The 10,883-nt window shown below is 45.4% G+C and overlaps 1 protein-coding gene across 1 annotated transcript in view; it reads right to left on the bottom strand.

Annotated features, from left to right (window-relative positions):
* Positions 1-7,152: 7,152 nt before the first annotated feature.
* LOC145339064 (uncharacterized) overlaps positions 7,153-10,883 on the bottom strand; it is a gene marked incomplete at its 3' end in the record, with an annotated part of 53,636 nt that continues 49,905 nt past the window's right edge. Inside the window, exon 4 of the mRNA XM_080183485.1 lies at positions 7,153-7,231. Within this exon, the coding sequence (XP_080039611.1) occupies positions 7,153-7,231 (79 nt within the window). The remainder of the gene's footprint in view (positions 7,232-10,883) is intronic.

Genomic DNA, 10,883 nt, shown 5'->3' with positions numbered 1-10,883 from the left:
CAGGGTCCGTGACGTCTCGAACCGTGTTTTTAAGATCCTTAAGGGGGAGGGGGATCAGTCACAGGTCGTGGTGCACATCGGTACCAACGACGTAGGTAGGAGAAGGGATGGGGATTTAAAACAGGAATTTAGGGAGCTAGAATGGAAGCTGAAAGCTAGGACAAAGCATGTTGTCACCTCTGGTTTGTTGCCGGTGCCACGTGCTAGTGAGTTGAGGAACAGGGAGAGAGAGTGCAGATTAACATGTGGCTGCAGGGATGGTGTAGGAGAGAGGGTTTCAGTTACTTGGATAATTGGAGCACATGCTGGGGAAGGTGGGACCTGTACAAACAGGACGGTTTGCACCTGAACCAGAAGGGCACCAATACCTTGGGAAGGAAATTTGCTATGGCTCTTCGGGGGGGGCTTAAACTAATTTGTCAGGGGGATGGGAAAATGAGCTGTTGTCCAAAAGCCAGTGTTGAGGGTTGTGAGATACTGAGGAAGGTATCAAGGTCGCAGGAGTGTACAGGCAGACAGGATGGTGGGTTGAAGTGTATCTACTTCAATGTAAAGAGCATCAGGAATAAGGTAGGTGAACTTGGAGCGTGGATTGGTACTTGTGACTATGATGTTGTGGCCATTGCGGAGCCTTGGTTAGAACAGGGACAGGAATGGTTGTTGGTATTTATGGGGTATAGATGTTTCAGTAAGAGTAGGGAAGGTGGTAAAAGAGGTGGAGGAGTAACATTGTTAATCAGGATAGTTTAACGGCTGCTGAAAGGCAGTTTGAGGGGGATCTGCCTACTGAGGTCATATGGCCTGAAGTTAGAAATAGGAAAGGATCGGTCACGTTGTTAGGAGTTTTCTGCAGGTCCCCAAATAGTAATAGAGATGTGGAGGAGGAAATGGCAAAGCAGATTATGGATAGGTGTGGAGGTCACAGGGTAGTTATCATGGGTGACTTTAACTTTCCAAATATTGATCAGAACCTTTACAGGTCGAATAGTTCAGATGGGACACTTTTTGTACAATGTGTGCAGGAGGGTTTCCTGACACAATAACTGGATAAGCCGACAAGAGATGGGGCCACATTGGACTTGGTACTGGGTAATGAACCAGGCCAAGTGTTAGATTTGTTTGTGGGAGAGCACTTTGGAGATAGTGAATACAATTCAGTGTCCTTCATTATTGCAATGGAGAGGGATAGGGTCACATGGCAGGTCAAAATGGGCTGAAGGGCCTGTTTCCATGCTGTAAACCTCTATGACTCTAAAGTATACTGTAACTCATGGCAGCTCCTGCAACAGACTCTCCACTGATCTCTGGGAAATAGCAACCACTGATGGCACACAAAGGGGCCAGTGTTTATCCTGAACACTGTGCTCAGGATAGAGAACATATTCTATCATCCTCATCCTCTGACACATTCTGTCATCTGATGGAGGATGGGTCAAGAAAACCCACTGGTTTTGATTTGATTTGATTTATTGTCATGTGTAATAATCATTTGTGTCATATGGGAAGTATTGTTCCTTGCACCCTCTAAACCTCTCTGACCCGATAACTTGATTGAGCTTTTTGAGGAAGTGATGAAGATGTTTGATGAGAGTAGGGCAGTGGATATTAGCTACATGGATTTCAGTAAATCCATTGACAAGGTCCCTCATGACAGACTGGTACAGAAGGTGAAGTTGCATGGGATTAGAGGTGAGCTGGCAAGGTGGATACAAAACTGATTTGATTTGATATTGTCACGTATATTCACATGAAATAACAAGTTTCTTGCGTGTCATACAGACAAAACATACCGCTCTTAGAAAAGGAAACAGAGTTCAGAATGTAATGTTACAATCATAGCTAGGGTATAGAGAAAGATCAACTTAATGTAAGGTAGGTTCATTCAAAAGTCTGACAGCAGCAAGGAAGAAGCTGTTCTTGAATCTGTTTTCTATCTTTTCCCGAAGGAAGAATCATAGAAACCCTACAGTGCACAAAGAGGCCATTTGACCCATCAAGTCTGGACTGACCACAATCCCACCCCGGCCCTATTCCTACATATTCACCCACTAATTCCTCTAACCTACGCATCTCAGGACACTAAGGGGCAATTTTAGCATGGCCAATCAACCTTACCTGCATATCTTTGGACTAATATTTAGACTGAAGAAGGTGGAAGAGAGAATGTCCGGGGTACATGGGGTCTTTAATGATGCTGGCTGCTTCTCCCGAGGCAGCGAGAAGTGTGGACACAGTCAATGGTTAGGAGGCTGGTTTGCCTAATGGATGGATTCACGACCTTTTGTAGTTTCAAATTTTTTGTAAGTCCGTTCAAAAGTCTGACAGCAACAGGGAAGAAGCTATGCCTGAGTCAGTTAGTGCTTGGCCTCCGACTGGGTTTCATTGTTCCTTTTCTTAAGGGGGATTGAAATTAAGTTGTGAAGAAGTGTTATAGAGTGTTAGAGGAAGCATCTTCTGATGTGAATGGATAGAATGATGTCTTTAGAAGATATGAGCATGTGCGACTGATGTCATCAGTAATGTGGGCTTTTGCAGGTTCAGTCTTACCCTGAGGGAGCTGTATAATTCACTGCCCCCCCAACCCCCACCGTGTCCAAGTCCATTTCCATATTTTTAGAAGAAGATTAAAGATCACAACGTTTTGACTACCTTCATGCGGCCAAGTTACCACAGGGACATTGAGTACAAGAGCAAGGAGGTTATACAAAACATTAGTTAGACCTCAGCTGGAATATTGTGTACAATTCTGCGTGCCTTGCTATAGGAAGGATATGAGCACATCAGGGAGAGTGCAGAAGAGGATTACAAGAATGGTCCCAGGGATAGGAAATTTCAGCTTTGAGGACAGACTGGAGACAAGGCGGTGAAGAGGAGATTCCATAGAAATGTTTAAAATCACGAGGGTGCCGGACAGAGTAAATCGGGAGAAACTGTTCTGCTCGGAAAAGGATTGAGAACGAGATGGCACAGATATAAAGAGATTTGCAAAAGAGGCAAATGTGATGTGAGGATAAAGCTTTTCACAATAAAAGTTGGGTTCTGGAACGCACGGGCTGGAGTGGTGGAACCTGGGGAGGCAGGTTCAATCGAGGCACTCGGGGGCATCAGATGATTATTTGAATAGAAACAATGTGCAGAGGTGCAGGGAAATGACAGGGGAATATAACACAATCATGATGTTTGTTTGGAGAGCTAGTGCAGACATAAAGGGCTGAATGGCCTCCTCCTCACTGTAACCATTCTGTGATTACTCAGTGACTGATGATCCATCACTTGCTGCTCTGAAAACTCATCTCCAACGTTTAATGTGATCCTATGATTGGACAACATTTGCTAAATAATCCTCAGTGGGTTAAAAATTACAAATGTGAGGTAATGCATTTTGGAAGGACTAATACAGATAGGAAACACACACTAAATGGCAGAACCCTTAAGAGTACTGATAGGCAGAGGGATCTGGGTGTTCAGGTACACAGGTCACTGAAAGTGGCAATGCACGTGGAGAAGGGAGTCAAGAAGGCACACGGCATGCTTGCCTTCATCGGCTGGAGTACTGAGTTTAAAAATTGGCAAGTCATGTTGCAGCTTTATAGAACCTTAGTTTGGCCTCTGAATGACCCTGACATAACCCAAACTGGGCGTCACTGAGCAGGTTATTGCTGAGCAGGTACTGTTTGATAGCACTGTCAATGACCATCACTTTACTGATAATCGAGAGTAGATTGATTGGGTGGTAATTGGTCGGGTTGGATTTGTCCTGCTTTGTGTACAGGATATACCTGGGCAATTTTCCGTCTTGTTGGGTAGATGCCAGTGTTGTAACTGTACTGGAAGAGCTTGACTAGGGGAGCAGCAGGTTCTGGAGCACAAGTTTTCAGTACTATTGCTGGAATATTATCAGGGCCCATCGCCTTTACAATATCTGGATGAGTATATGGGGTTTGATGGGATTGGGGGTTATAGATAGGTCTATAGATTGGTAGGTGTTGATGTGATCGGCGCAACTCGTGGGCCGAAGGGCCTGTTTGTGCTGTAGTGTTCTATGTTCTATGTTCTATCCAGTGTCTCCAAATGAGTGAATCGAATTGGCTGGAGACTGGCATTTGAGATGCTGGGGACCACTGTAGGAGGCTGAGAATGGATCATCCATTCGGCACTTCTGTCTGAAGATTGCCACAAATATTTCAGCCTTGTCTTTTGCACTGATGTGTTCGGCTCCTCCATCATTGAGGATGGGGATATTTGTGGAGCCTCCTCCTCCAGTGAGTTGTACAGACAATTGCTTCGAATATTGCATTCTCAAGAAAAAGCATTTATCCAGAAAATATAAGAAAGAGAGCTGTGTTGATTTGTGACTATTTTACCTTTATAAATATATACGGATGGCAAAATTTATCTTATACTCTAATGTTCTCAGTAAGGACACAGTCTAAAAAAACTAATAAACTGCAGTCAGATACCCCACACTTTGAAAACAGCTCAGAGATGTCACTCAAAACAATCTGTGCGAACTTCTCATCAACTTTCCCCAGACGCTTCTCACACCGTGAGCCAATTGCTTTCACCAGAATAAAAACAGGAAATGCTGGGGAAATAACCCAGAAAGGGCACAGGTTTGAGGTGAGAGGGGGTTAGTTTGGGGGAGATGTGCAGGGAAAGTTTTTCACACAAGATGATGGGTGCATGAAACACTCTGAGAATGGAGATGGTGGAAGCAGGCACGTATATTGAACGAGAGTTGAACAAAGGGATAGAAACTGTGTATCAGTGCAGGCTTGGTGGGCCTAAGGGTATATTTTGTTCCTGTGCTGTATTTTAATTTGTTCTTTGGTAAACACAGTCAACATTTTGAATCTGTTAACCCTTCTGAGAGATTTCTGAAGAAGATGTTATTTGTTTCTCTCTCCACAAATGCTGCCGGACCTGCTGTATTTATCGAACATATCCAATTTTATTTCAGACTTCCAAACACATTCAGTGTTTGTTTTTATTCAATTTCACTGGAACTCTGTCTTCCACATATGTGTGTCCAATCTCTGCTCTTGAAGAAGACAACTTGGAATCTTCTCCTTAATGACACTTTCTCTCAGATGTCTTCACCAAGAATCCACCCTCAGGATTTCAACTTTTCCTTCCAGTGTTTCTCTGTCCTGGAGCATTTCACACAATCTCTCAGATACCCAGCTGTTCCAGCAGAACACCACTCCTTCATGCGCCACCAAACATTTTCTGGGATCTCTGGCTTCTCACAAGTCCACATTATGTCAGTCTGCATCTTGGAGCCCTGACCTGTAACTTTGAGCTTCTGCTTCTCATTCTTAACTCGACTTAGCAAGACTTTTTCCAGGTTCCTCGTATTTCCTATTGACCAGAAGATATTCTTGAAATGTACTCTTTGTCTATCGGGCAGCATAGTGGTTAGCACTGCTGCCTCACAGAGTCAGGGACCCGGGTTCGATTCCTGGCTTAGGTCATTACCTGTGTGGAGTCTGCACATTCTCCCTGTATCTTTGTGGGTTTCCTCCGGGTGTTCCACAATCCACAGAAGTGCTGGTTAGATGCATTGGTTGTGCTAACCTGACTCTCTGTGTACCCAAAGTGTGGCGACTTGAGGATTTTCACAATAACTTCACTGCAGTGTTAATGTAAGTCTACTTGTGAGACTAATAAATAAACTTTAAAACTATCATTTTCCCTGGATTTGGGATATTTCTGTTTTTTTAGTTTGAGGCCCACAGACTTATCAAAAAAAGGAAACCAACCCAAGTTGATGGTAAATATTCATCATGGAGTTCAGTTACGAGTGGTGTGCCTCAGGGATCTGTTTTGGGGCCACTGCTGTTTGTAATTTTTATTAATGATCCGGATGAGGGTATAGTTGGGTGGATTAGTAAATTTGCTGATGACACCAAAGTCGGAGGTGTGGTAGATAGTGAGGAAGGGTGTCATAGTTTACAGGGAGACTTAGACACGTTGCAGAGCTGGGCCGAGAGGTGGCGGATGGAGTTTAATGCGGAGAAGTGTGAGGTAATTCACTTTGGTAGGAGCAACAGATGTGTCGAGTATAGGGCTAACGGGAGGACTTTGAATAGTGTGGATGAACAGAGGGATCTAGGTGTATGTGTACATAGATCCCTGAAAGTTGGGAATCAAGTAGATAAGGTTGTTAAGAAGGCATACGGTGTCTTGGCGTTTATTGGTAGGGGGATTGAATTTAGGAGTCGCAGCATCATGTTGCAACTGTACACTACTCTGGTGCGGCCGCACTTGGAGTACTGTGTGCAGTTCTGGTCCCCACATTACAGGAAGGATGTGGAGGCTTTGGAGAGGGTGCAGAGGAGGTTTACCAGGATGTTGCCTGGTATGGAGGGGAGATCCTATGAGGAGAGGCTGAGGGATTTGGGGTTGTTTTCGTTGGAAAGAAGGCGGCTAAGAGGGGATCTTATTGAAACATATAAGATGATTAGAGGTTTAGATAGGGTGGACAGTGATAGCCTTTTTCCTCGGATGGAGAAAGCTAGCACGAGGGGGCATGGCTTTAAATTAAGGGGGGGTAGTTATAGGACAGATGTCAGGGGTAGGTTCTTTACCCAGAGGGTGGTGAGGGATTGGAATGCCCTGCCTGCTGCAGTTGTAAATGCGCCTAGTTTGGGAGCGTTTAAGAGATCTGTGGATAGGTTTATGGACGAAAAGGGATTGGTTTAGGTTAGTGGGTCAGTGTTTTTTAACTGGTCGGCGCAACATCGTGGGCCGAAGGGCCTGTTCTGCGCTGTAATGTTCTATGGTCTATGTTCTAAGTTCTTAACCCTTTCTTAATGCAGAAATACAACTAGAAACTCCTTAAAGCTGTCTGGAATCCCGAACACTGTCGCTACATGTGACAACAGGAATATATCCTCAACATTGAGAACAGGATCAGGCTTGGCTATAATGCCCTCATTGTCGAATTGGGTACTGAACCTCGGGTCTAAACTAATGTCCGAAGAATAGAGGCTCGGGAGAGGTACGGGACTGACCCTGATGGCTGTGCAGATCTGTCGAGCCCGGGGGGGGGGAGCGGTGGTGGAATGGGACACAGGAGGAAATGAAACATTTAAATATATGCACAAGCATTGCAATTCCAAATCAGTGGAAATCAAGACAATGTCTCACCGTTTCCGTCTCCTTCTCTGTCACCAGAGTCCCATTTGAATCATAAAACGAAACCTGGAACCCTCTCGGCAAAAGCAAACTGTGGAAGAAACAGGAAGGATCAGGTTTCAAAAGAATGCAGGAGTTATGTCAGAATAGAAGACACACTGCAGTGTGTGTGTAGGTGTGTGCACGTGTGTGTGTGAGTGTGTGTGTGAGTGTGTGTGTGTGTGTGATACACACTGAAGTGTTAATGGCTCTAATCCAGGCCAATCTTCTGTTGCTGAATGAATTCTCAGGGGGAGGGGGTGAAAGCTTCACTTTTCTATCACAGAAACATAGAAACTAGAAGCAGGAGGAGGCCATTCAGCCCTTCGAGTCTGCTCCACCTTTCATTTTGATCATAGCTGATCATCAAATTCAATATCCTGATCTCCCACCTTTGCCCCGATATCCCTCGATCCCTTTAGCCCCAAGAGCTGTAGTTAATTTCTTCTTGAAATCAGACAATGTTTTGGCCTCAACTTTCAGTGGGAATGAATTCCACACATTCACCACCCTCTGTGTGAAGAAATTTCTCCTCACCTCAGTCCTAAAAGGTTGACCCCCTATCTTCAAACTATGACCCCAAGTTCTGGACTCCCCCACCACTGGGAACATTCTTTCTGGATCTATCCTGTCGAGCCCTGTTAGAATTTTGTAAGTTTCAATGAGATCCTCTCTCACTCTTCTAAACTCTAGTGAATGTAGCCCATTCCATCAGGCAAACCGGCCTCCCATCCATTGACTCTGTCTACACTTCCCGCTGCTTCGGCAAAGCAGCCAGCATAATTAAGGACCCCACGCACCCCGCACATTCTCTCTTCCACCTTCTTCCTTCGGGAGAAGGTTTTTTTTTAATTAAATTTTTTTTTAAATTAGTTAGAAACCGGAAGTCGTCACTAGGACGCTTACCGGTAGTTGTAGTTTTTTTTTTCTCGGGTTTATAAGCACCTACCTCCGTGTATCGGCCTCATTGTTCCTGAGGAGCAGTATCGAGAGGCAGCGATTTTTGGGCGTGTGAGGAGGCAGCAAAAAAGGTACATTTTTCTGTTTATATTGTTTAACTTTTTATTTCTAGTTTTAAAGTTGCGAGTTTCGGCGGTTTTTTTTAAATTAGTTAGAAACCGGAAGTCGTCACTAGGACGCTTACCGGTATTTGTAGTTTTTTTTCTCGGGCCCCTAACCCTATAAATTAGCGCAGAGAGGATACCCGATCCTCTACACTGGTAGAGAATCCCACCCTCCCACCTCCTCTAACCTAACTATAAGTGTGGGGGAAGTTTTTTTTTATATTTTTATTTTTCTGCTGGTAATTGTTTCAGGGATGGCAGTTCAGGCAGTGTGCTGCATCTCCTGTGGGATGTATGTGGTGAGGGACTCCAGTAGTGTTTCTGGTGATTTTACCTGTAGGAAGTGTGTACGATTGCAGCTTCTGGAGGAGCGTGTAAAGGAGCTGGAGGTGGAGTTAGAGGAACTCCACATAATTCGGGAGGCAGAGGTGGAAATCGATAGGAGTTATAAGGAAATAGTCACTCCTAGAAATGAGTCTTGGGTCACTGCCAGGAAGAGGGGAAAGAAGCAACTGGGGGGACAATCCCCTGGGGCTGTTCCCCTCCAAAATAGGTTTTCGGTCCTGGAGGCTACAGTTGAGGAGGAAACAACTGGGGATAGCCAAAGGGAGCAGGTCTCTGGGGGTGAGCCTATTGGCAAGCCTCAGGTGGTTAGGGGCTGTAAAAGATTGGGCCTCGTGATTGGGGACTCCACGGTTAAGGGGACAGATAGGAGAGTCAGAAGTAAAGGTAGGGACTCAGGGCTGGTGTGTTGCCTACCAGGGGCTGGGGTCCGGGATGTATCTGAAAAGGTATTCAGGACTCTTAGGGGAGAGGGAGATCAACCCCAAGTTATTGTTCATGTGGGGACACATGACATAGGGAGGTTAAGGGAAGGGGATATTAAGCAGAACTTTATGGAGTTGGGGTGGAAGCTAAAGGCCAAGTCAGACAGAGTGGTTATCTCCGGACTCTTGCCTGTGCCACGAGATAGTTTAGAGAGGAATAGAGAAAGGGAAAGTTTGAACTTGTGGCTGAGAGGATGGTGCAGGAGGGAGGGGTTCAGGTACTTAAGCAATTGGGGCTCGTTCTGGGGAAGGTGGGACCTCTATAAGAGTGATGGTCTACACCTGAATCAGAGGGGAACCAATATCTTGGGGGGAAAATTTGCAAAGGCTATGCAGGGAAGTTTAAACTGATTCGGAGGGGGGGAGGGATCCTGAGTAGAGGGGTTGAAAGTGAGGGGTGCATGGATGGGGACTGCAATGCATGGCATTGCACGGGTGGGGTGGAGCAGGGTTTGAAATGTGTGTACTTTAATGCGAGGAGTATTCGCAATAAAGTGGATGAACTTGCAGCGTGGATCAGTACCTGGGACTTTGATGTTGTGGCCATTTCAGAGACATGGATAGAGCAGGGTCAGGAATGGATGCTGCAGGTCCCGGGGTTTAAATGTTTTAGTCGGAGTAGAGAAGGAGGTAGAAGGGGGGGGAGGGGTAGCATTATTAGTCAAGGACTGTATCACAGTGTCAGAGAGGAGGTTTGATGAGGATTTGTCTGTTGAGGTAGTATGGGCAGAGATTAGAAATAGGAGAGGAGAGGTCACCCTGTTGGGAGTCTTTTATAGACCTCCAAAAAGTTCTAGAGAGGTTGAGGAAAGGATTGCGGAGGCGATCCTGGTTAGGGGTGAAAGTAATAGGGTAATTGTTATGGGAGATTTTAACTTTACTAATATTGATTGGAATTGTTATAGCTCTAGCTCGTTAGAGGGGTCAGTTTTTGTACAAAGCGTGCAGGAAGGTTTTTTGACTCAGTATGTAGATAGGCCAACTAGAGGTGAGGCTATATTGGATTTGGTGCTGGGAAATGAGCCAGACCAGGTGCTAGACTTGGAAGTTGGTGTGCATTTTGGTGATAGTGACCACAATTCGGTTACGTTCACCTTAGTGATGGAAAGGGATAGGCATGAACCTCGGGCCAGTGGTTTTAGCTGGGGGAAGGGTAATTATGAGGCTATTAGGAGAGAATTAGGAATCATAGGTTGGACTAGGAGATTACAGGGATTGGGAACGTCCGAAATGTGGAGTTTTTTCAAGGAGCAGCTACTGCGAGTCTGTGATAGGTATGTCCCTGTCAGGCAAGGAGGAATTGGTAGGGCTAGGGAACCGTGGTGCACTAAAAAAGTTGATTCGTTGGTTAAAAAGAAAAAGGAGGCTTATGTTCGGATGAGACGTGAGCACTCGGATAGTGCACTAGAGAGCTTTAGATTGGCTAGGAGGGAGTTGAAGAGCGAGCTAAGAAGGGCTAAAAGAGGACATGAGAAGACTTTGGCTGATAGGGTTAAGGAGAATCCTAAGGCGTTCTATAGGTATGTCAAGAACAGAAGGTTGGTTAGGGCAAGGTTAGGGCCAGTTATAGACGGCAGAGGGAAGTTATGTGTGGAACCGGAGGAGATTGGTGAAGCATTGAACCAATATTTCTCTTCGGTGTTCACGCAAGGGGACATGGATATAGCTGAGGAGGACACTGGGTTGCAGGGGAGTAGAATTGACAGTGTTACAGTTGATAAGGAGGATGTGCTGGATATTCTGGAGGGTCTGAAAATAGATAAGTCCCCTGGTCCGGATGGGATTTACCCCAGGATTCTCTGGGAGGCAAGAG

This window comes from Carcharhinus amblyrhynchos, unplaced genomic scaffold (genome assembly GCF_965287045.1).
Source record: "Carcharhinus amblyrhynchos unplaced genomic scaffold, sCarAmb.v2.hapA chromosome_304, whole genome shotgun sequence".
In the NCBI taxonomy this organism is placed as follows: domain Eukaryota; kingdom Metazoa; phylum Chordata; class Chondrichthyes; order Carcharhiniformes; family Carcharhinidae; genus Carcharhinus; species Carcharhinus amblyrhynchos.
Note: the sequence above shows the minus strand (reverse complement) of the source record. Positions and strands in the feature narration are given on the sequence as shown.